Raw genomic sequence first — 26,638 nt, 5'->3', positions numbered from 1 at the left:
ACCATGCCTATGTTCTGGAGTAGATGTATTTCCCATTCCTTCCACATATTTCTAGTGCAAAGCTGTATTCAAAGGATTCAGTAAATCCTTTCTGCAATCTAATTGACGCCTGACACTCTACAAACATTGAACATACGATAATGAAGAAGGTCATTTGTTGCTTAAATATGATGTTGCTGTTATGTGCCTTAAATTGCCAGCAGGGACGTAGCCAAGTGGGGGGATCTTGGGGTCCGGACCCCCCCCCCTTCCATTAGAAAAATGAATGGTGTGTGCTGCTGCACCGCTGCACCCAAGCCCCATTATAATGGTGGCACTTAGTCTGGAACCCCCCCTTCCTAAAATCCTGGCTACATCCCTGTTGCCAGTGACTTATGGTGACACTATTCTAAAATATCCTCAGCAAGAATTATTCAGAAGAGGTTTGCCATTACCTTTCTCCAAGGCAGAGAAAGTATGACTTGTGGATCTCTAAATGTTGCTGGGCTCTAGAGGACCAATCAGAGTTTGTTATTATATGCCTTCATGTCAACTCCAATATATGGTGACCCTATCCCATGGTTTTCTTCCTCTGAGGCAGAGAGAGAGTTATTTATCTAAGGTCGCCAAATGAGTTTCCATGGCTGAGTGGGGAAATCAGTTTCCATGGCTGAACCAGAACCCTGATATCCCTGAGTCCTAGTCCAACACTCAAACCACTATACCTTGCTAATTTTCACTGTCTTTATCAGCCTTAAATATAGCCTAAAATATATTGAAACAGAAATAATGTATAAAAAGTCTTTCATGGCCAGCATCCATAATTTTTTGTTGGTTTTTCAAGCTATGTGGCCATGTTCTGGAAGAGTTTATTCCTATTTTTACCATACATCAAAGTCACAGACAGAATAGGGAAACTGATGAGGAAATACAACCTCCAAATGATCTACAGACTGATCAGGAAAATCCAGCAAATGCTGCACTCAGCGAAGGACAGGAGAGACCCTCTCATGGCCGCAGGAGTTTACCACATACCGTGCAGCTGCAGACAAGTCTACATAGTGACCACCAAACATAGTGTTCAAACACAAATCAAGGAACATGAGAGACACTGCATACTGGGTCTGTCAGGAAAATCAGCAGTTGCAGAACATGTTATAAACCATGCTGAGCATAAAATGCTATTTGAAAACACTGAAATTTTGGACCATGCCAACAACTATTACGTCAAAATGCACAGGGAAGCCATTGGTAAAACATCAGGAATAAACTCTTCCAGAACATGACCACATACCCCCAAAAACTGACAAAAACTATGAAAAGGCTTCTCAGTTAATTTTTCAGTGGTGCTACAAACTCCATCTTCATCAATGACCTGTCAAATAAACATCCTAATTCAGGGTATGCCGACTGAAGCCCATTAGTCTTGGCCCTCCCCATTTGTTGGCACCACTGACTTGTGAATCCAGGCCAAGTCCTTTTTTAAAAAAATTGGTCATCAGTTTACGTTGGTCCAAAATCCAATCCAGAATCATGAAGTCACAATAAATATTGCAATCTGACAGACCTTTGTTATTCATAACCATAATGCAATATGAAAACTTAAATCTATTTAAGTCAGGGCTTCTCCCCATAACAACAACACATTCTAGCTTCAGTTCATATTTTGTCGATGCACTTTGTATTTACATTATTATATTTGAAGATGGTTTAAATTTCTGTGAAATTAGTGTCTGTCTGGGTGGGCAACAAATGCTAGAAGCATCCACAAAAATAAAGAAATGATGTTTTGAGAAAAACCATTTAGGGTAGTAGGATGTGAATATTTAATATGTCATTAAGCTATCTCTGAATTTGAAATGACTGAAAAGAGAGGGTGTATACTCAATTTCAGTTACTTTTTGTACCCAATGTAGCAGGAAAGAAGCTTCATTAGGTACTTAGAAGAAATGTATTTGGAATTTCTGTTGTTGAATTTAAGACTTCGTTTGTGTGCGTATAGAAATGAAAATAGATCAATGGTTGAAATGCAGATCTGAGTTATAGGATGATGTAAAGAAAGAATTAGGTTAAATCTTCCATTAACTTTTAAAAATTCAAATATAGAACAATGGAGCTTCTCACATGCTAGAAAGGGGACATTCCAGGGGCAAACGTCATATCTTCCAAGAGACTGATGTACACTGTTCTAGTTTATTATAATTGCTCTGTTCTGATGAAATCTGGGTGTGCAGGAGGGCAGGGGGGAGAAAAAGGTAAATGCATTATAAAATCAGTGCCTTTTCATATGGGCTAATGAGGATTTCCCACTTGCTCATGATCTTTGTTGCATACTTAGAATTAGTTTCTACTTAAAATTCATTGAAACAATAATGACACCTTTTAGCCTCTCTTCTATTATGACAGGGGTAACAAATACAGATGACTACACAGCAAATCAGGGCTGTCAGAAAGCAATATTCCAAGAGCAGCTGCATCCAGCAATAGTTGACTCTAGCTGCTACTGATACATCAGATACTACTCCATGGACAACACATCCTTTGTCCTTCAAAATGCCTGGGGTGAAATCTAAACTCTTTAATACCTCCAACACACCTTTCCCTTTTCATTACCTGCTACAGTGAAGGCTTTCTTCCTCAGACTTAATCAAAATGAGAACACTCAGCTCATTGCCAGTTCCTCCTACTTCATGAATCTCCAAGGCATCACATATGAAATCATCTGCTCTAATATAGACTAGTTACATCAAAATGCATTTCCTTAGAGCTGAGTGAGTAAGAGAGATATAGCCTGCATCTATGAAATAAAAGTTGCATGTCTGGGTAAATTGAGGGCATTATCAGTGGACAAACAATTCTGTGCATGCTTCCAGTCCTAAGTGCTTCCATGTTCTTTCTAATCATGCTCCCTGCAAGGATTTCGAGGGGATTTCCAAACAAGAAACACTGTTTGGGAGGCAGAGACTGGACACCTTTTATTCTGGTCTGAATGAGTCCAAATGACTACAAGTGACATTGCATCTCTTTCTGTGAAATCTGTGAAAATATGGCATTTTTTTCAAGATTTTGAGAAGACGACAAAAGATACCAAATTACCACCTTTCCTGGTGGTTTAGGTGATTTTTCTATGTTCTGTCAGTTTTTTCAACCAGAGCTTGAAAGTTATGAATGACATGTGACACAGTTGCCTGTAAATAGATAAAGAAATATACACTCCCTTCAGGGAGGAACACAGATTTTTCAGTGTCTAGACACATTATGTTCATGACGTTACATGAAAGGTATCATACTTCGATAAAGAATGTGTATCTTCTGCTTTTCCCTAGCAGGTATCTCCATACCACAGCCAATTCACAGGAATCTTTAAAAATCAACTAGGAAATTTCCAGTTGTGATTTTGTGAACTGACTCTACTAAGAATTGTAGTTGAAACAGAGTTCTATCTGGATTTGTTTAATAAGTATGAATGACCCATCACCTAAGTCTCTTCTTAGTGTTGCAGTCATCAAACAATGGTATGCTTGTGAAGAACATTAAGAGAGCAGGTCTCTTAACAAGATGTGCAACCACTAAAAAAAAATCTAAGGGTAGCCATGTTGGTCATATAGCAAATCCAATAACATCCAAACAATGATCCCTTCATTGGACCAACTAAAATGCACAATTACATGTTGCAAGCTTTTGTAGTCACACTGGCTTCTTCATGAGGCAAACAGGAGAAAGAAATTGAAGATGTTAGTCATAGACCTGCATTTTATGCTTCTGGTCTTAGTTCAGATGGTAGGGAGGGTTATCTGCAGGCTGGCATCTGCCCCTTTGGCCATGTGGTCACTGGTAGATTTTCAAAGTCAAGGAAATTTAATGTCCATTTGCAATTCAAAGAAGATGTTTCCTTGGAATCCAGCATGTCTCCTTCCTTTGTGAAGCCACAGGCTCCTACATAGGTAAAGAACACTGAATTGCTCAAGAAGTGTTTATGTTTTGCATCAGGAAAACTTTAGGTGGTGTAGAGGTAGGTGTTTAGTTATAGGTTTATATTTGTTATGTAGAGAAACCTATCAGAAATTTCAGGGCCTGTCTATTTCTCTTACAGCAATAAAATACAGCGTTTCTATATTTTCTGCACATTCCCATCCTTAGCCTCTACTTTGGGGCTTGTGTTATGAGTCATCTGCATTAAGAATAATTTCACAGGCTTCATTCTATAATATGACCCATGAGAACAAGATAACTATTTATGGGTCACTAACGCTGGAATTTGGACCTGCCACTGTGTTGTCCCCCTGCTGCACAAATAGGATCAGAAGCCACCTCTCTCCCACGATGAACAATATTTTTGTCACTAGCAGAAACGAAAGTTTCTTTTATGTGAATGTGAACGCACTTCACTCATCACAAGAAGCAACAACAGTTTCAGCTGGTGGCAACTACTGCCAAATATTAGAATCAAGCTGCATCTTCTTTCCCATTCAAATAGTAACCGGAGTTGAGCCTCCTTATCTTCCAAGATCAGACAGATCTGGTTCTTTTCATGGCAACAACTATGGGATGACACCAGGGGGAAGTGGGCATTCCACTATTCTTTCCCTTCCGTTTTCTTTCAACTTTCCACTAACAATTGATGCTCCCCCCCCCCAACGATGTTAATCAAACGACTTTTCTTTGGAGAGTTGCCCCCTGGGATAGATCTACCACTGTACTATAACAACTATAGTAAACTGTCTAAATTCTCTCCTTCATTCTGAAGGCTGACCTTTGCCTTTATCTCCTGCTAGCAACATAAAGGAACATCTCCTGAGCAGGCACATAGCTCTGGAAGTCCATCTGACAATGCTTAGGCACAAGCTGCACACAAGGACTGGAGCTACTAAATCATGATCCGAAGTATGCGCAGGCAGTCTCCTATTCTAGATAAGAACCTGGTGCATTTCAGTATGTGCTGCACCTACAAGCACATAGCCATGGACTGGCAAAAGTTAAGAATTTTAACTATTGGGATCTCATAATAACTCTTCAGTTGCTTCCATAGGAGGGAATTATTTCAGGCAAAAAGAGCACATCACGTACATAAGACTTTCCATCTAATAACATTTTTAAATGTAAATAAAAATATACAAGATACAAAGAGACCTCCTTAAAAAAAAGATTGATAAGCCATAGGATGGAAGAAAGCCTTTTCTTTTGGTTCAAGAAAATTATTTTATTGTCCCTTTTTAAAAAATACAAATTGAAGAATTTTTTTAAAAAAAAACTTTGCCATCACAAGGATCATTTGAATACTTTATTAATCTTACTGTTTTGAGCCATTGATAGGTATCCAGTGTTTAACCACAGATGTCTCCATTATCACTTTGAACTCTCTTGAGATGCCTATGGTAATTCCTGTCTTGGTAAGCTTTCAAATTTTTAAAAAGGAGCAGAACAAACTCTTTGAAACTGTTATTTAAATGTAATCCTTGAAACCATTAAAAACAGATTAGTCTGAAAAGTATTTGGTGTCTACACAGGAAAACAGCAGTTAAAGAAACTTAAAGGGGGTAGAAGGATGAAGAAATTAAATGGTATATTAAAATATTTGATGGCTAAATTGCATAGCATCCGTCAGCGCACTGTGCCACACACATGGGACTCAGACAGGATAAAGGGAGCAACTAAAGACAACTTTGATTCTTTCCCCCTCATCCCTTAACAAAATTAATTTCCAACAAGGACTTCACAGGATTCCTTCAAAGGCATTTGCAGTACACAAATCCTATGTGCCTTTAGTGAAACATTTAAAGGAGGGAGGGTTATCTGCAAAAATACACAACAAGGGTTTGGATAGACAAGCTTCAGTCAATTCAGGGTGTATGCTAAATACTGAGTACCATTCAAAGGACTGGACACATTTCAGTCTTTACTCCACTGTGGTGTAATACAATCAGGCCACTATTTTCAGCTCCCCAATATCTCTGGGCTTTGCTTATTCAGTTTCAAGTTCTGCACTTCCAGAAGATGTCCAGTTCTGCATCCAGAATATACATGTTTGTGTGTAAATATAATATAATATAATATAATATAATAATCACACTGGTGCTGCAGGCTGTATTTCAGAGGGAGGAAGCAACACAACTAGCTCTGAATATTTCTTGTCTAAGAAAACCCTATAAAATTTATGATGTTTTTATAAGTCAACAAGCAGCTTGAAGGGACACACACAATAAAACTCAGGGAGAACACCGAACTAATTTCTAAAGGACTGAAGAAACCAAAGCATCTTCAATCTTCGTCTCAATTACCAAACTGTGGTGCACAAATCAAATGCCAGATGGAAGTGAGTTCCCCAAACGGGGCACTACCATTCAGTCTCACACATCATCCACTCTCATATCCCACTCTCTGTTATTGCTGGGAGATCAAACATGGCATACCTTGCCATCACAAGGCACTCAGATGGCAGCCTGGAAGATCCATCAGTGCCAATTTCTTCTTTTGTATAGCGCTTGTTGTTAGGTGCCCTTGAGTTGTCCTCAACTCATGGTGGCCCGTGATTTACTGCTCTGCTTAGATTGTGTAAATTCAGACCTGCAACCTTCCTAACTGAATCTAGGCATCTGGCATGCAATCTTCTTGTTTTTCTGCTGCCTTCCATCATTGCCTTTTCTAATGAGTTTTTCCTTCTCAAGGTGTGTCCAAAGTATGGCAATCTCAATTTAGTTATTGTGCCTTCCATGGAGAGTTCAGGTTTTATCTGTTTTAGGACCCATTTATTTGTCTTTTTCACCATTCATGGGATCCTCGGCACTCTTCTCCAGCACCACATCTCAAATGAGTTGATTCTCCATCTGTCTGCCTTCTTCACTATCCAGCTCTCACATCCGTACATGGTGATGGGGAATACAATGGCTTGGACGATTCTAGCTTTAGTTTTCAGTGTTATGTCTTGGCATTTTAAGATCTTGTCTAGTTCCTTTATAGCTGCCCTTCCCAGTCCAAGTCTTCTTCTGATTTCTTGACTGCAGTGTGTGATCCCAGGTGTGGGAATATTTTTTTACTGTTTCTACTTTATCATTATCTAGGATGGATTCATGCAGTTCTTCTGTGGACATTATTTTTGTTTTCTTAATATTCAGCATTAAGCCAACCTTAACACTTTCTTCTTTGATTTTCTTTAGTAATTGTTCCTAGTCTTTGTTGTTTTCTGCTAGTAGTATGATGTCATCTGCATATCTTAGTTTGTTAATGTTTCTTTAGAGCTACTTCAGTTTAAATGATGTACTTGAGGTTTTGTGGAATACCAATAACAATAGCAAGTACATTTCTATACCACTTATCAGTGCATTTAAGCACTCCCTAAGCAATTTACTGTAAGCTAATTGCCCACAACAAGCTGGGTACTCATTTTAGTGACTCTGGAAGAATGCCATGCTGAGTCAACCCCAAGACCCTGGCTGGTATTGAACTCATAATCTTGTGGTTTATGAGTGAGTGGCAGCACTACAGGCATATAACCACTGCTCCACCAGGAATCTGGCCAAGTAAATGCCTCTGGGAAGCCATGGATGGTTTCAGGTCAATAGCAGCCCCCACTCCTTGCTATCGCTCCTGAATATTGTGGCTCAGAAGTATACTGTCTCAGCTTCTGCAACTTCATTACAGACATCAAGACTAGTATTCATAAGACAAAGCCTTATCTTCCATGATTTTTCTAAGGCAGTGGCCAGCACAACATGCTGTAGTCACAAAATTCCATAAAGTTGTGTGTCCTGCACATAAAATCAATTTGATGGGATGACCCAAAGTTTTAGGATCATAGGAGGAGAATTACATGAAAGGTGCTATTCTCCTCTTGGGAAGTGCTAATACTTTAAATCTGAACTAATGTACAGAGAAGGCAATTACTTTTCAAGCACTCCCCAAAAGGGATTCTTTCCTTCCTTCCTTCTCTTTTTTTTCTTTCTTTCTTTTACTAGACATTTTCATTTAACAATGCTACCTTATCAGATCTTCCTAGCTGATGTCTTCAATATATTATTCTTTGAAGCCCTGCAATACATATGATTAATTTTGGGGAAACTGTCCTTCTATGATTCATGGCCAGTCAAAAAGACAGACACTGTTGCTTTATGTCTGGTTGCCTACTGTTAGGCTGATGTCCACTAGCTGCCAAAACAGCACTTCTAAAAAAAGAAATTAACAATGGGTTGATTGTGTTTTGTCCACTGGGGCACATTATGGAAATTAAGTGCCTCAGGGGGCATAATACAACCCATCTTTAAGCAAATGTCCTTGATCCAAATCCAGACTTGAGCCAGTTCCATATTTAGTAAGTCATTATTCCCATTTGTTAACAGATAAAGCAAAAAGCTGGAAGCGACCTCAGGTAAAGCAGATCAAAGAAACTACTTCTGTGTATGGTAGGCTGGCTTACGCTTCCAACTATATATTACTGACAGGTATTCTAGGTCACCAATAAACCCTTTCTCTTGATGATCCAGAATGCCTGTCAGTAACAAATACATGAGAGTCATGTTCCTGGGCCTCACAACTCTTTCAGCCTCTGATAGCTACATTTTTTCAGACAACCTCTTGATATTTGATTTATTATTCTTGTCGTTATCAAATATCTTCAGGCCAACTCTGACATATGATTACTCTATCATTAGGGCTTTTTGGGGGCAATATTTATTCAGAAGTGGTTTGCCAATGACTTCCTCTAAGGTTGATAGAGTATGACCTGTCCAAGGAATTTGGACAAGGGATTTATCCAGGGCATTTTTAATGCTCAAACCACTATACCAAGCTTACTCCTATATGCTATCTTATATTTAGTGGTTAAACTCACACAGACCTTATTGCACTGAATTGGTTCTTAGTACTTTAAGATGTTTGTTTTAAAAAGTGATAAGTAATCAGAAATCCGAATAAAAGAGCAGTTACCTAACCAGAAGTATCAGGTACAATTATTGCTGTGTGCCTTATTGTGACCTAATGCAAACCTATTAGGGGGTTTTCTTGGCAAAATCTGTTCAGATGAGGTTTGCCTTTGCCCTCCTCTGAGGATGAGAGAGTGTGACTTGCCCAAGGTCACTCAAGGGTTTCTAGTCATCATCATCCAGACGGCTGAGCAGGGATTCAAACTCTGGTCTCTAGAGGTGTAATCCAATTCTCAAATCACTATACCACATTGGTCCTCAGGTACAGTTTGTTGTTGTTAACTTCCATTAAATGACTCCTATGAAATGGGAATCACTCTGTTAGCAACAGTCCTTACCAGGTCTTGAAGACTCAGGGCCTTAATTGAATCTATCCATCAAGAGGACTAAACTGAGACTATCATACTTTGGCCATATCAGGAGATGACATGACTCACTCTAAAAGACAATAATGCTTGGGAAGGTAGGCTGCAACAGGAAAAGAGGAAGACTGCATTTCATATGAATAGACTCAGGTACAATTACATGCAAACAAATCTCTTTAACTCTAAGGAAGAATGAAGTGATGCCAAGTGCCTGTCTTTTTACTGTTTTCTTTGTACACTCAAAAGAAAATCCCACTCTTCTCTACAAGCTTTCCAACTCCAATCCTAAATGCATTCTTTTCATGTTAATACAATTATCACAGAGGTTAATTAGGCAAGCCTTTCAATCTATTCACAAGGCAGAAAAATATCATCCCTGCTACAAAGGAAATGCCACACATTTTAGCAGCCTTTGCACCATACTAAGGCATAAGATTAAGTGTCACCCGTAAACTGCTGAGAAAATGGAATATTGAGAAATTAAACAAATATTCCAAGGTCCCAAATCAAGTGTCTGCCAATTACATTATTACGCTACTGTCTACTAACAAATGGTTCATCATTAGTGTACTAATAAAAGATGCCCTTAATAGATGGCTCATCAGTCCTTTCCCTTTGGCTTGTTCTTTACTTACATTGCCAGAATCTGAGCTCTATAAAACTAAACATTCTGCCTTGTTTGTCAAACAAAGCAAGGGAGCTTGTTAGCTTTCACAGAGCTCCTAAAATCAGCAGGTCCTTAAATTTGTTTGAGCAGAAAGCTACAGTGTTAAAAGCACCTACGTTTGTTCAATTACATTTCTGTTATGCTCCTGAAGTACTGGTAAAGTACACAGGAACACTGAAAGCAACTGTCAAAAGAATATATTAAAATGTATTATTTTATAAAGCAAGTTACTTTAATCAATATGTGTAACCTCTCCCTCTCAATGTACAAGACAAGCTCTCAGGCATCTGTACTTGAAGCATGGTGAAGAAAATTTAGTATATTTGACATCTAGTTGAAGAACATCAAGTATATTTGATATCTGACAACTGCAGATCACTTTTTAAAAGTTAACTATAACTCAGTTTGCTTAGTGCCACTGGGAGGAAAAATAATCTTAGATTTTGCTGTCTGCCACCCCAAGATCTCTAGATAGAGGGCAGGAGAAAGAGACAGGGAGAGGGATGGAGGGAAACATACTGTATAGACAAACAAACAAATGCTGTTTTGTCTACTTCCTTTAAATATTGTTTACATCCTACTCTAAATATCTTGATACATGTGGTATCAGGTTTTTCTGCCCTTGTAACAGCTTTTGCCTTAGGGTTGACATAAGCCAGAAATGATTTGAAGACACACAACAATCACTGAGGTGAATTTCAACTTGTGTCTTTGGTTGCGTTGGTCATGAAAACTTATGGTTCACTCTAAACTAAATGAGAGTGCCACAACATCTGATTGTTGGACAATTCAGGACAAGAGGCCACTGTCAAGACAGAATATAGAGAAATGGAATGGTTTCCATTGGCAAGAAGATCAGTCAAGGCTGCATTTTATCAGTGTATCTTTCTAATTTATATTCAGAATATATCATACAGAAAGCAGGATTAGACTCAGAAGAAGCAGGCATGAAAACTGGAGGAGGGAACATCAATAGCATAAAATATGCAGATGATACCAGCAGAAAATAGCAAAGCCTTGGAATGACTATTGAGGAAAGTCAAGGAAGAAAGTGCAAAAGTAAGGTTACAGTTCAATAGTAAGAAGATAAAAACAATGATCACAGACAACTTACATAATTTTAAAGGGAGTAATAAAGACATTGATATAGTTAAAGATTTCCTATACAGTCGGCCCTTCTTATACACAGATTTTTTAATACATGGATTCAAGCATACACAAAATGTTCAAAAAAAGTATAAATTTCAAACATCAAACCTTGATTTTCCATTTTTTATAAGGGACACCATTTTGCTATGTCATTATATTTAATGGGACTTGAGCATACACAGATTTTGTTATACACGGGGGATCTTGGAACCAAACCCCAGCGTATAACAAAGAGTCCACTGTACCTTGGTTCAGTCATTAACAAAAATGGAGAGTGTAGTCAAGAAATCAGAAGAAGGCTAAGACTTGGGAATGAAGGAACGAAAAAAGATCCAGAAGTATAATATCCATGGCTGCTCAAGTCACATTAAATACAATGGCATGGTAAAATGGTGTCCCTTATATAAAATGGGAAAATCAAGGTTTGCTTTCTGAATTTTTTTTTAAATACAGTAGCCATGTTGGTCTGTTCCTCCTCAAAACCTCCTCACTACTCGTGCATAAGCAGGAACATTTTATAACCAATGTTATAGAGAGCATCATCAAGAATGTTTGTAGATCCATTATCTGTTTAATATTATATATTAAATATAATATTAAAATAGGTTAATTGTAATAAAATATAATTTTAAATATATATCAGGAGCAAAATAGAATATTTTCAGTTAAAAGCCAGGGAAAATAAGTATGTTTTTAAAACCCTTGCACAGAGAGGGGCTCTCTTTCTTTGTAAGGAGCAAGGAAAAGAGCTTATCTTTTCCTTATGGCAAATGGGAGATATGCCCTTTCCACAGCCCAGTTGTAGAAAGAAGCAGCCTCTCTTGGCACAGTGAAGGAGAAAGGATATAACTCTGATCTATGATAAGCCATTTTCCCATTCTGGTGCTGAGGAAAGGTATAGTGTCTGAGTAATGGGGTAGGCTCTGTGAAAGCTGGGGCTAGATGATGAACCTCTACAGCCCTTATCAGGTCCATAGTTTGCAAGTTACCAATCCCTTATTTTTAACTTTATTTTTTTTAATTTTCTTTAAAAACCACCTTTTACCAAATTTTCACTTCAACTACAAGAAGCTATGCATACTGTATGTAAATACATTGAGGCTGTGCATATGATATTGTATTTTAGAGGTATAATTTTAATTTTGCTGGCTGTTTTATGTCACAATTATTACCATGACACTCAGTGATATGCAGGAATTTTGATTAATGGGTAACAGTACTACAAAAACCATTACTAAAAATTCTGTATGGTGTGATATAGGAGGAGGTCAATGGGGAGTGACACCATGAGTTAGCGCACCGAGTGACACCAACCCTAGTGGTGCCACTGAGTAACTGAAGTCTTGTATTAGTTGAAATTTGTTGAAAAGCAGAAAAATTTTACTATGGTAGTACAGTCTGAATGTAGATAGGGCAAGCATACCTAAGGCCAGTTTTGCTTGCTCTGGATTGGGTCACAGTGGCCATAGAGGAAATTGATAAAAGACTAGTGCCACCACTTGTGCTTTCATAGTCAACAACAAATCCAAAAAGATTACCAGAATACCAACTTAAGGGAGAATGCAGTCCCATCCAACACACCCATTCAGCCCCTCTACTAAGATCAGATAATTCCCTTACCCAAAGTGCTTGTCTGCATTAAGCTTCAGCTTGTTCACCTTCATCCCATCCAATCACCTATTCAAGAAGTCCACAGCATCCTTGATATTATTAGTTAAAAATAAATGTAGAATTGTGTATTTATCTTCCATTGTGGTTATCCATGGTCTTTAGCCAATTTCTGTCTTTACAAAAATGTGCACAGAACAATTCAAAGTAAGAAGAGGGGAACACTACAGGGTTTTCTGTGGTGGGGGGAGTACACAGGAACAACAAATAAATAATTGTCTTGTATGACAAGAGGCCACTGTTCGAACAGAATGGTTCCCACTTGGTAAAGGGGTCAGGCAAGGCTACATTTTATCATACTACTTGTTCAACTTGTATGCAGAAAACATCATACAAAGAGCAGGTTTAGACGCAGAAGGAGGAGGAGTGAAGACAGGAGGAAAGAATATCAACAATCTAAGATATGTGGTTGACACCATACTAGCAGAAAACATTACAGACTTAAAGCAATTACTAAAGAAGGCCAAAGAAGAAAGTGCAAAGGCAGGCTTGCTACTGACCATAAAGAAAACAAAAATTTCCAGAAGACCAATATAAATTCAACCTAGACAATGAGGAAATCAAAATAAATATTTCTCATACCTTGGATCAAGGATCAATTAGCATGTAGACCTCAGTCAAGAAATCAGAAGAAGACCAGGAATGGGAAGGGCAACAATGAAAAAATTAGACAAGATCCCAAAGAGCAAGTTATACAACTGAGCATTAAACTCAGAATCAGCCAGTCTATTTTACTCCCCATCACTATGTATGGATGTGAGAGCTAGACAGTGAAAAAGTGGATAAGAAGAAAATCAACTCATTTGATATGTGGTGCTGGAGAAAAGTGCTAAAGATACTATGGATGGCCAAAAAGACAAACAAATGGGTCCTCAAACAGATCAAACCTGAACTCCCCCTGGAAGACAAGATGACCAAATTGAGTCTGTCAAACTTTGGCCACATGATGAGAAGGCATGACTCATTAGAAAAGACATTAATGCAAGGAAAGGTAGAGGGTAGTAGAAAGAGATGAAGATAGCAAAATTAAGGAGGTTCCTAGGAATCACAGAATCATAGAGTTAGGTCACAGGCCTGAATCTACAAGACCCGAGCAAAGTAGTAGAGGATGGAGGAAGGAGGGTTTGAAGATTTCCCAAGTACAGGGTCTCCATGAATTGAGGTCCACAGGGAGGGTAGTTAACAACAACATGGGTATTTACATAATCAGAACAAGCTAACAATGGTACATAACCTTAGGCACTGAAAACCAGGCCCACTTTTTTCCTTATCTCTACCTTAACATTCAGCTTAATTTTATCTCTCTCTAAAGAAATGTAGGGCTTGAAGTACACTGAATCTTTTTTCACTGTAAGGAAAGCTGAGGTGAGGAAGATGCTAGGAATGTTAGCTGGTTAAGATTTCCCTACTTTATAATCAAGAAGGGGAGTGCAAGTTTTATTACACACTTTGACAGCTACATGGAAAGAGCCAGGAGAGTTTTCAAAGAAAAAAGGCAATTACATAAATCAAGCTGGATCTAAAAGTATTAACCATTAGGCTGAGTATGCAGATGCAACCAACTTGGTGAGGAGCTAAGACAGTAAAACCAAATAATTGTGTCTCTTGCTATGGGCAGCCGCAACTTTCAAACATAATCCAATCTGTCAAAGGCACCAATATCTATCACCAGTCCCAACACTCCTCTCTTCTGCTTTACCAAAAGGTTGGTTTTTCTTAAATCACATCACTATCCTAGCCACATGTGGCAATAATCAGAGAAGGTGACCACAGCAAAATGCTTCCTCATATATGCAAATATGCTTGCATATGACGATAAGACTAACCAATTCAAACAGTGATACACAGAAGCCTTGCTCTGGTTCCACTAACTAACCTCATGCCATTCTCCAGAGTTTGGAAGTTTCTTTTGGACAACAATTTGCAGAAATTGCCAGCCAGCACAAACACACCAGCCACAATAATTTCTCTCTGAAATCTACCTTAATTCTAACAACAACTGCATTGATACTGAATTATTAACTCTATCAATGGCATGTTAAAGTCCACAGAATTCTCAGTGACAGATGTATGGATATAAAATATTTATTTATGAATTAAAATAAGTGATATTATATAATAATTAATGGACTTTACTCTTGATTTCAGCAGATACTTATCTTATAGCATAAAAACTGTATCTGGCTCAGTTGTATGCAAAAGCAACAAAACAAAATGTTAGCATAGGTCTGTCTTTGAAGGCCACTTAAATACTTGGTGGTCCAAAAAAAAAAAGTGGTCCAAAATCCTGTTGCTATAATGTTGGCTGAATTAGACTTTGTTGCCAGCTGTTAAAGGACTTCACTAGCAGATTGTCTATTTCCAAGTGCTGGTCTAAATCCCTGTAATGGCCTGGGGGCTGGTTACCTAGGGGGCTACCCCTTCTCACAAGAGCCTGCCTGAATATTTAGGCTATTATCCAAGGCCCTTTCTCTTGTATTTTGGAGGCTAGGGGGTCATCATCTCTACAATGTTCTTCCTGAGCCTCAGAAGACTCTTCTGGAACCTCAACGTGTGTATTTCAGTCAGCAGATGAAGGCTACCAGCAGATAACTTCCACACCCAAGATTTTTATAATATTGCTTGGATCAGTTTTAATTCTGCTAATATTTACTTATTTCAGGAAAGGTTATGCTAAAGAGAGATATTTTCACACACCTTCTGTAAACCTGATCCCATTTCAAAGTGGTTCTCATTCATAAAACTGTGGAAAGGCCTGCCGGATGAGATCCGTCAACTTACATCCTTAGACAGCTTTAAAAAGGCTGTTAAGACGGATCTCTTCCGGCAGGCCTTCCCAGAGTAGAGAACCCGGCCTTAGAAGAACATCTGGCAAAGATACTGCTGCTCCCACTAATTGTTTGCGGGTGTGATGTTGCTGACTTTTTGGTCAGTTTTTAACTTGTATGTTTGTTTGTGTATTTTTTATTTTGTGCCTTTATAATACTGTATTGGATTTAATACTTTTTTAAGGAGGGGAGGGTATTAGGGATTTTATATGTTCTGTATTTTTAACTTTGTTAGCCACCCCAATTGTTCTCAGAGGGGCGGGGTACAAATAAATATTATTATTATTATTATTATTATTATTATTATTATTATTATTATTACACTTACATGGACAGTACAATAGCAATGTAATCCATTGATTCCTCTGGTTTATGCATGGCATGCCCTCCATACTTTGAACACACAAAGTTCTCTCCTGCTTTGTTCCTAACATGTACACTGGATACACCATATAGATCTAAAAATACATTTATGAATTCCAGATGATTAGGCTACCATATGACACCTTCAATATTAAAGAAGATAAGGTGAATTTGCATAAACTAACATGCATTGTGGATGCACTGAATGCAAATATCTTTGATACAGAAAGATGTAAATATGAATATATCAGCTGTCACTTCAAAACCTATAGAAGAAATAGTATTCTTAGTTACAAACATTATTTAGGACCACAGGTTCAAGCTATTAATGTAGTCTGAACATCAAACAGCAAACTGATATTTCCTCAGCCAATATAAAAATAAATTTCTTGTTCCTGCCAAGAACAACCTATCTAAGCACAGGAGTTACTGACACAGCAACCTGCTAACTACTTTTAATTTATGTCTTTAGAACATTTTGCTTACATGCAACCTTATAAAGTTACTTTCAATGTCAAAGGAGAAAACAAATTCCCCATCAGTTAGCTATCTTCCCTCCCACAAAGCTCAAAGTCAAGTTCTCAGGGTCAGTTATCTCCAAGGGATGGGACTTCTTGTGGGAGGAAACATTTATAGATAAGGAAAGAAACACAGCAGGGGAGGGAAAAAAGAAAACAACTTGAGTATTTTCTTTCTATAGATAGCACTGGGTTCCTAGGAATCATTGAGTTGGAAGAGACCACAAGGGCCATCCAGTCCAACCCCCCCATGCAAGAATACAGAATCAAGAACCAATTAATCTTGCTATGATCTAGCTACAAATGAAGTCCAGGGGTCCACAGTCTAGAACAATACCATGTCCCAAATTATACAGAATATACAACATTTATAACAACTTTTTTATTTTCAATATCCCGCTGTGTGTGTATGTGTGGCTTCATATTACCTGTCAAGCTGTTTCAACAGTAATTTCATAGTATTTTCTTAGGCAAGGAATACTCAGAGGTGGTTTTACCAGCACCTTCCTCTGAAATATAACTTACAGCACCTGTTATCTCTTGGTGGTCCCCCATCCAAGTATTAAACTGAGCTGACCCTGTGGGCATTCAAAGTCAGATTGGATCTGGTGTCTTTAGGGTAATACTTCCAATGGCATGAATATTGGAGACATTTTCATGGAGCTTCTTCAATCTCAGCAGTCTGACACTGCTTGATCCTGAAGAATTCAAATAATTTCTTTTCTGGGTATTGAGAGCCAAAAAACAAACAAAAAGACTGGAGGAAATCAAAAGCTTTTAGTTTTCAAGTAATACTTCCCCAGATTACACACCTCTGCAGAGACAAATGGCTGTTATGTTCATCACACTCAACTATCTCTGCCTGGTTTGCTAGCCAACTCAAATGAAATAGGGACCAAATGCACTGTGTGTAAGAGTGCTGCTCATTGACATTGTGGTTAAATACGTTAGAATTCCTGGCTTATCATTATGTCCAACTTTCTGTCCAGAAGAACATGGTTATAATGTCTACCAAGAAGCAGTCTTGAAAGGGATCTAGAGTAGTTCCTTACCATTAATTGCTGGTGGAAAGCATAGTAGAGAAGATGAAGAAATGCCTTCAAGAATTACAGCACTGAAAATAAATCCACTATTTCCTACCCCGTTAATAAAGGACCCAATTCAGAACAACACAGACTTGCACTAGAATGTGTGTTAAGAAGTCATTAAAAAGGTAAAAAGTTATGGGGACACAGTTAGACTACTGTTAGTAATTTGCCCTGTGATCATCTCCTTCCATATATGATAATAAATACAGAAATATGAACTAAGGTCCAACATTTGAAATACAAGTCTGCTCCATGGGGTATTGTATCACTTCGGCATGTATGCAAATACAGCCTGGGAAGAGTCTACTGACAAGGTGACCATTACATCACCACCCAGGCATTCTGGAGTCGACTCTGAGCATATCTTTACTGCCTCAATGCAAATTATATAAAGTTCTATAGTGATATAGAAGGGGTTATATTGGTTTTTATCTGCTTTTCCATAATCTTTAAAGACTGCAATGAAGTGTCATGATTAAAATGTTACCATTTTAAAAACATAGCTCATATTGCACACACTGAAATCCCTCAGGAGCTATTTGGAGCAATTTAATTTTATCCCACTGAGAAACGAGAAACAGTGACCAATGCCCAGGATACTGTTTGCTGTAATATCTTCACCAAAAGTGCATTTGGAGGGGAACTGGCCATATCCCAGCATACGATAACATCCAATAACCTTTTAATAAAACTGTATAGGGAAAAGCCAAAAAAATAAAATAAAATATATCACAATTTTTCAGCATATTTATTTATTAGGTTATTGAAGCAGAGAACAAACTAAGCAGCAGTGGCAACAAGAAAACCCAGGTCATTAGAAAGCCCTAAAAGACATCAGCAAGGTGGCTTAATTATGTCAAAGGTCTTTTAAATTTCACAGTAGAATGACATAAAATACCTTTTGATAAAATAGAGACTTCACAGCCCTTCAGGAACTTCTGTCTCTATGGACTGCATCACAACAGCCTGCTAATTTGTCTCAATCGGTTAATTTAAGGAAATAGAAAAATACCAGTTTGGGAACATCCATTGTCATACTTTTCTCTGCAATAGCATTAAGGTGCTGGGATCTAGGGTCCCTCACTCTCTCTTCCAAACAACCTCCATAGCACCTTCATGCCCTCTGGTTTACCCAGCATACCTTTTGCATTTTTATTAATTTAACTGAAATTTCACAATCATGGCATTGCAATGAATTTTTTAAAAATTAAAAATAAGGAAAGGAAAAAGAAAAGGAAAATAAAACAGCCCACCTGTGAACAGGCAAAGAGGAGCTGGGGAGAGGAACAGAAGCGGATCTGCAGGAAGCGCTCACTGCACAGAAATCCATAATGGAAAAGCACTGCAATTGGAGGCATTGGTGGGTTTTATCATCAATGAAAAGGAGTGCTCCAGGAATGGATGGAATGCACAATGTCATGTGATAAGTACTAGCGAAAAATGCTTTTATCCTGTTGAAATTCCACTTTTTTAGCCTCATGTGATAAAGCCCTAAGACTATTTTAGAAGAGAAATGTATCATTGTTGGCAATTATATAACAAGTAATTGGAAAACTGTAAAACCATCATTCTGACAAGTTGCTCATTCATTTGAAACAAAAGCCAAGAAAGGTGAAGAGGTAAGATTAAAGACATCATGCATCCAAATTGGCAACTATCTTGCACCAGACACTAATTACTCTATCAAGCAAAATTTAAACACAACCCATGTATAGTATAACAACATATGACAAAAGGAAGCTTCCTTATTACCTTCCCTCAGGAAACAAGAGAACCAATAATTTGTTAATTATATTATACTGTAATAGCAGAGAACAAATAATATAATTATTACTTATATAATTATAACAATCATCATCATCTTGACAATAAGGACCCTTATTCATTCCAGTTATATGTGGTCCTGGTATTCAGAAGGGAATATTTTAGAACTCTTTAACTTGCAAGGCATTTGCTATACAGTATATCCAGTAATAAGTTCCATTCATGTCCACTTTCATTGAGTTGCTACACAAATACATCAACAACACAGCTAGAGCTCAAGTCAGAATATTCAAAACCTTTACAAACTACTCAAGATTATACCACTGTATTCCATTTTAATTACCCATAGAAATTATTATTTGTTTCTGCATTAACCTAGCTCAGAATCACTCTTTTAAATTCATAAGCCTCCACTGCAAATAGTGAATTATCATCAACACTACTTGTTGTGACTATAGCAGCATGTTTTAAGTGGTAACTAACGTAAACCTGAGTATGTACCCACAGTAAGCCTCCTCAAGGGGAAAGGAGGGCAACTATTCCTAACATATACTAAGAGCCACCACCCATGATGCAATTCTCTCATGCAACATATTACAAAAGTATAACGATACTACACACAAAATTCAGAGATTTCTAGATAAATGTTATTTGTTTCCACAGAAGGTCTATGTCAAACATGAGAGCATTTATTTCCAATCCTAGTTAATAGGCAATCAGATTTAAAATATGAGTCCTAGCTATAAGTCTGTTTTGTGCTCCATTGCTCACGCAGAGAAAGCCAGTGGGATTTGGAAACTAGAGGTTACACACACACAGTGCCACAACAAACATAAGTTCACATAGGCACCTCCTGGATCAACTAGAGTGGGAAACTTGTCCTCCATCTACCATTTTAGCAAACACCTGATATCCAGAAATGAACAGGTAAGGGTTGTCATGGCACACATGGGAATCAAGGCCTAATTGTTGCAGAACAGATAAAACTGCTTTACAGGAGCGCGGTTCTGATGCTGACTTTTTTAGACTCTCCCAGAATCCGTTAAACAATGTAGCAAGTATCCATGCTGGCAGTGGGGTTGTGGGAGTTGTCATTCAAAAAAATTAACTTCCCCAAGGTGTGCAACAAATGCTCACACCTGTACTTCAAGAGGGAGACAAAAAGTAAGTCTAGGTACAATAAATATTACAGTACTATTAACAGTAAGCATGCTATGCTACAGCAGATCCTACTGCCATCCTATTCTAGTAAAATTATCTTCCAAATTCTTTATTTAATATATGTTTCCATGAGTCATCCAACCAAAGAGATAGTAATGAATTTTCTAGTAGAGTATCTTACCAAAGCTTCTGCAATAATAAGGCCAGCAGCACTGTGATGCTTTCCCACCTCCATTAGATGTTGAGAATGGACTGTTGAAAACTTTACACCATGCATATTCAGAAGATATATTGCCTCAGACCTAAGAGGAGCATTATTCTTGCTGTTAAGGTTAAATGTCTACATCTGGATGGACATGAAACTTACAAGCGAGAGACCATAGTTTGAAGGAAATTCTACAAGTTGAACAAAGGTATATAACTGGAATCTAGAAAAAATGGGTATTGTGTACATTGAAGCAATAAAGTCCTGCATCAATAAATGTCTGTGAAAATTAGCATGTACAGTTGTCCCTCCATTTTGGCTAGGGTTAGGGGAACAAGACCCCCATGAATATGGAAAAAAATGCAAATAACAAAAACACTGTTTTTACCTGAGAGGACACCTCTCTATGAATCTCTAGGTCCTCCAGTGCAACTCTGTGGTCAATGTCCAACATACACTGACCATAGAATGGCACTGGAGTAGCTACACATGGTCTTTCAGTGCAACTTTTAGTTAAAGTTGACCGCAGAGTTGCACTGGAGGACCTAGACAGTCCTAGAGAGAACATATTAATGAAATCCGCAAATATCAAAGCTGCGAATATGGAGGGATGACTGTACCTCAAAGTCAAAGTTTATGTCAGGAGTCAATCAAACTCAGATTAGACAAAATCATCATAAATTATTGGGCCAAGGAGAAGGGACAGAAAATAAAAGAAAGTGCAGGACAGTTTGCAATCATTATTACAGTAAGCAAGCATACCAGCCTAGGTCCCACTCTGCACAAACTTAGAAAACAGCACAGCATCCACAACTCAACTAATGTAAGTCGGAGGAACAAACTTCACAAATAACACCACTTTTTCTTATGAACTGAAATGTCTTTTTAGAAACAGCTACCCCAAAATAAACATGGTGTCCTTGGTGCCATGCATGATCTAGTATTACCTAGTAGTGCCATGAAATAAAACAATTGTAAACAGTGAATAAATTCATATAACAACCTGGATTTTGGTTAAAGAGACTCATGGGAGCACGGTATACAGATATTACAGGAGCTATAAACTCAGTGGGCAGCTGATTAATTTTGCCATGGCCAGGGAATCAAATCCACTCTGACTTGATGTCACTTCCAGCTGTTATTTTGGGAAGGACCTCATGAACATAGAGGTATTTAGGAGTGCTGGGGGCTGTAGGTGCTTTCTGTGTGGGGCTGGTTTTGCAAGTTTTGGGGGCTCTCAGCATGGGTTTTTGGAAATAAAAACATCAAACACTATGCCAACATTTATTTTAAAAAACATTTGGGGGTTGTGGGCTTTAGGGCAGAGACCATAAAAGTACTTTCACCACCCTTGCTATTGAGTCAGATCTATCAGCTATCTCTGGTGCATGAAGAAATGCCCAATCACAGAAACAACCTTTACCAGGAGTAAGAATTATGCAGCCCTCTAGTTGTTGTTGAACTATAGTTCCCAGCATTCCTCACCATTGGTTATATGTACTCACTAGGTCTGATGGGAGCTGCAGTCCAACAACATCTAAGGTGCTGCATAATTCCCACCCCTGACTCTTAAGTTGTCTTCCTTACAATGAAATAGGGACAACTTAGTATGAAAAGCATTTTTGCCCCACACCAAAAATATTTCAGCCCTTCAGAAAAGCTGTATCTTTCAAAGGTTATGAGCCTGGGTCTGGGACAATCCCTCCTTCATCTCTGACTGACAAGGTCAATGCGGTAGAGAACAACTGGATCATAATGTGCCACTTTGCACCAGGAGTTTACCATCCCTCTTAATGAAACCTGCCACACAAATATGTGGAGTTCCACACTTTTTCTTCCTTGGATAGAATATGCACATACTGTAATGAAAAGAGAGCAAGAGAGAGAGAGAACTGAGGAAAACTACATTTGGCCTCTGCAAACCTTCCTCTCCAGGTCCTAACTTGTTGGCTTCACTGTAATCAAATTGAAGTTAGTCTTAGAAGTCAGAAACAATCCCAATGCTCCATTAAGGAGTCTTTCTTTTTCTTTTTCTTTTTCTTGTTCTTTCTTTCTTTCTTTCTTTCTTTTACAAAAGGGGTCTTCCTTTCCCTCCCCCCTCTGCTTACTAGTCAATACAAGCAGGATCTATGCTTACTGGAATGTGTGCATTTGCTGACAGAATATGTCATTTGAGGTTCCACTCAGTGACAGTACATGTGGATCACACTTAAGCACTCTAGAGCTTTAAAGCCAAACAATGTTTCACTTTTAATAGGTTAACTAACAGTGCAGAGACACAAGACTTTTTATTAACTCATGATTCATGAATAGCCAGAAGCATTTTAAAGAAACCATAAAGAGCTCCCGAACACCTGCCTGGCAAACACTTAAGTCTCTGAGGTATCCTTGACTTCAATGGCCTACTTCCCCATACATGTTTATAGACCAGTTCTTGTAGGGAAAATGACACCAAAGTCAGTCACTCTCCTAAAACGCACCACCCACTTTCATCAACCTTGGCAAAGGGCTTTAGAGGTGATTAAAATATGTTTAATCTGCAAAGCCGAAGTAAAAACCAGTCAAGTCTCAGCATTCTCCATCTCATGCTGCATCGACGTAAGAAAATTGGAGGGAGAAGAACTCTCCTAGCTTTGTGCACATTTCACACAGTCAAAGGGAAAAAATAAAGATTTCTGATCATCAGTGTCTTAGGTATAAAAAGTATATGGGGTGGGAGGATCCTAGGCTCCACCATCTACAAACACAATGCAGACATGTGTCATAAAACAGTAAGCGACAACATCGCTACTTTTAAACCTTTTGACCTTACTATATAGGCCAAGTCGTATAGAACTGTCGATTCTTAACTTATCATTAGCATACCTACAAGAAGGTTTCTGAGAAAAGGCCAGAAGCATGTCCACTGCTTAGCTTGACACTAAACACACACACATACACATACACCAAGCCCACACATGTCTGTGGTTTTTGCCTGCACTTCCCACATAACATGATGAGTGTAACACAATTTCTAACAACGCAACAAAGCTCTTCTGTATCTGTTGTATTTTTAAGCTACATTTCCTATCAGAAAACACCAAAGGGGGGAGCAGAAGGGTCAAGCCCCCCAAGAATACCAAAGGGGAAGGGCTGAGGCCCCCTGAAATGATCAGGCAAAACCGGACCACCAACATTCCTGCATAGTTAATCCCCCTCAGGAATTATCAGTCAGAAGTATTATTTTGCTATTGATTTCATGGTGGTGACCAACTTTAGCTAGGAGAGGTGGAGAAGAGGTGGAGGTGGAGGAAAGTTCTGATGTTTTCTTTTGTTTTCACTGTTTTGTTAAAACCTATCTGCGAATAGTGAATTAGTAACAACCTGCTTGCCGATACTGGAGCATTCCCCCTTTTAAAAGCAGTTCCGGGGTCCCTGCTCCCTCTCGTTCTGGCTTTAGATGTCTAGTTTCTGGGTAAAGCATAGGAAGCAGTTTTAACTCCGATTTCATAAACAAAGCATCTTCCCAAGTTACACCCTCAGGGCCACTTTTTAAGCTTCAAAAGCATTTCACAAGTGATGCTAAGGAGGAACTTTCGATCTGGAATGTATCACTTGTAACTGCTGGTAACAGAAAGGAGAGAGCAGAGAAGAAGTCATTGCAAAGCCAAAACACATACAATATCCAGCCAAGATAAATTTGAAGATCCGTATCACTGAAATGGAGGAATATGCACATCAGTCACAAGGTTCATGTGTTTGTCATTTGAGACATGAAATCTGTTGATGAATATGCTTATTTTTGAATGAAAGCATCAATGTACTCTGTATTCTGCAAGGAATACCTTTTCCTACACTGCCCTGCCCCTGGCAAGTAACATTTCTTACACATGTGAGCCTCCATGCACCGGTTTCTACTCCATCCGCGTGTTTAAATCAAACCAATGCCACACCAGGACAAACTAATTAGTTGTCACTGTTCAAGTTCCAGGGAATCTCCCCGACAACAGAGGCAAAAAAGACTGCATCCAGACTGCAGTAATAATCCAGTTTGACACCACTTTAATATGCCACGGCTCACGGCTACGGGATTCTGGGACCTACAGTTTGCTTTGGCACCAGAACAAAGCTGACCAGGTGTGTCCTTGCCACTGCAAAGGAGGACAAGGCATCACAAAATGGAGGACTTGGGGGGGGAATTAGGGTGTGATCAAATCAAAGCTAATATAAACCTATCTCAAAATGAGGGACATTTTGGAATGTCCGCCTGGAGGGAAGGCTGAAAGGTAGGCCATGTCCTGGAAAAGGAGGAAATGTCTGCCCCCCTCACCCCCCACACTACTCTGCCCCATTGAAACTTTAGTAGCACCTTCCAAGGCAGCTTCTGGAAAGGGAGGAGGAGGAATATGAAAAGCCTCTGGAGAGATGGGTGGCTATGGGGCACCTCAGGGAGCGCCCTTTGTGCCCTGACAGCCCCATAGAGAGACCCCTCAGCATATGCCCCCCAAGCCTGGCGGAAGGGGGTCTCCTGGGGAAGGAGGGGGAGCGAGTCTCGGTAGACTCCCCAACTCTGCCACCCAATCCCCCCCAATGACCACACTTTTCCTCCTTTTCCAGCACTTGTCCTCCATTTCAGTCCAGGAGGCGTGTCCAAAAGTCCTCCAAGCCCGACTAAGAAGCATGCATGGACCTTCCTGGGAGGGTGTGGATCTTTTTAGTTGCTCCTGTCCTGCACCTTTTTTTTCCCTTGAAGGTCCTCCATTCCCTCCTTCTGTCCCAGAGGAATCCCCAAACGTCCTCCATTGTAAGTAGGACTAAGAAGCATGCAGTGACATTCCTGGACTTTTTCCTCGAAGGCACTCCATTTCCCTCCTTGGGCCCAGGAGGGATCCCCCAACGCCTTCCCTTGATGAACCTGCCTCAGAAGCAGGGCACTGTACTTTGGGGAGGGGTTGCTTTTCTTTCGCCCCGTCCTCCAAGTTTGCTGGGAGCCCCTCCATTCGGGGCTGCCGGGTCCTCCTCTGGACCCCCCCCCTGGGTCCTTTGGGGTGCAGAGGACCCTCAAGAGGCAAGCCCCCCCACACACACACACAAGGGCTGGGGGCTGGTGGGGGTCAGTCCCTGGAGACCCCCAGTCATCCCTGCCAGCCCTCCTTACCTCGCGGAGGGGAGGCAGCCAGCAGCAGGACAAAGAGCCCCAGGCAGAGAACGAGGAGGAAGAGGCACCTGCGGAGAGAGCAACAGGTCAGGACCTCAGTGGAGCCCCATTGCAAGCCCACCCTCAGCCCCCCCCCCTTTGCAAGGCTGCCAGCATCCCTTGCTGCTGCTGCTGCTGCTGCTGCTGCTGCTCACCTGGAGCGCATGGTGGCTGCGCTGCAGCAGCCAAGAGCCGAGAGAAGAAGGCAGGGGCTCCTGCGCGTGGCTTTGCTTGCCGGGCTCCAAGAGCGGAGCGGGACCCACTCCCCGCACTCCCTCTGGGCGGCGCCCGCCGGGTCCTAGCGCCGCCCCTTCCTCTCAGGCCTCCCAGGGCCAATCAGGGGGAGGGAGGGAGGGAGGGAGGGAGGCAGAGGGCTTGTCCTCCTTTCCCAGGACCTGCCCTCTACATTGGAAGGGAACAGGCACTGCCACACCACGCGCGAAAGGGATCTGGGAGCCCAAGTAGACCACAGGTTGAACATGGGTCAGCAGTGCGATGCAGCAGCTAACAAGGCCAATGCGATTTTAGGCTGCATCAATAGATGTATAGTGTCTAGATCAAGGGAAGTAATAGGCCCACTCTATTCTGCATTGGTCAGGCCTCACCTGGAATATTGTGTCCAGTTCTGGGCACCACAATTGAAAAAGGACATTGAGAAACTGGAGCGTGTCCAAAGGCGGGCAACTAAAATGGTGAAGCCATGCCCTATGAGGAACGACTGGGGGAGCTGGGGATGTTTAGCCTGGAGAAGAGAAGGTTAAGAGGTGATACGATAGCGCTGTTTAAATATTT

General features: G+C 39.8%; 1 protein-coding gene across 1 annotated transcript in view; it reads right to left on the bottom strand.

The window, feature by feature from the left end:
• Positions 1-26,120, bottom strand: part of COL18A1 (collagen type XVIII alpha 1 chain) — a 219,862-nt gene extending 193,742 nt beyond the window's left edge. The window contains exons 1-2 of the mRNA XM_042443985.1: positions 26,002-26,120; positions 25,808-25,875 (exon numbers count right to left, since the gene is read on the bottom strand). Of these exons, the coding sequence (XP_042299919.1) occupies positions 25,808-25,875; positions 26,002-26,012 (79 nt within the window). The 5' untranslated portion in view covers positions 26,013-26,120. The remainder of the gene's footprint in view (positions 1-25,807; positions 25,876-26,001) is intronic.
• Between the last annotated feature and the right edge of the window lie 518 nt (positions 26,121-26,638).

This window comes from Sceloporus undulatus, chromosome 1 (assembly GCF_019175285.1).
Source record: "Sceloporus undulatus isolate JIND9_A2432 ecotype Alabama chromosome 1, SceUnd_v1.1, whole genome shotgun sequence".
NCBI classification, from domain to species: domain Eukaryota; kingdom Metazoa; phylum Chordata; class Lepidosauria; order Squamata; family Phrynosomatidae; genus Sceloporus; species Sceloporus undulatus.
This window is presented reverse-complemented; position numbering and strand designations above follow the sequence as displayed.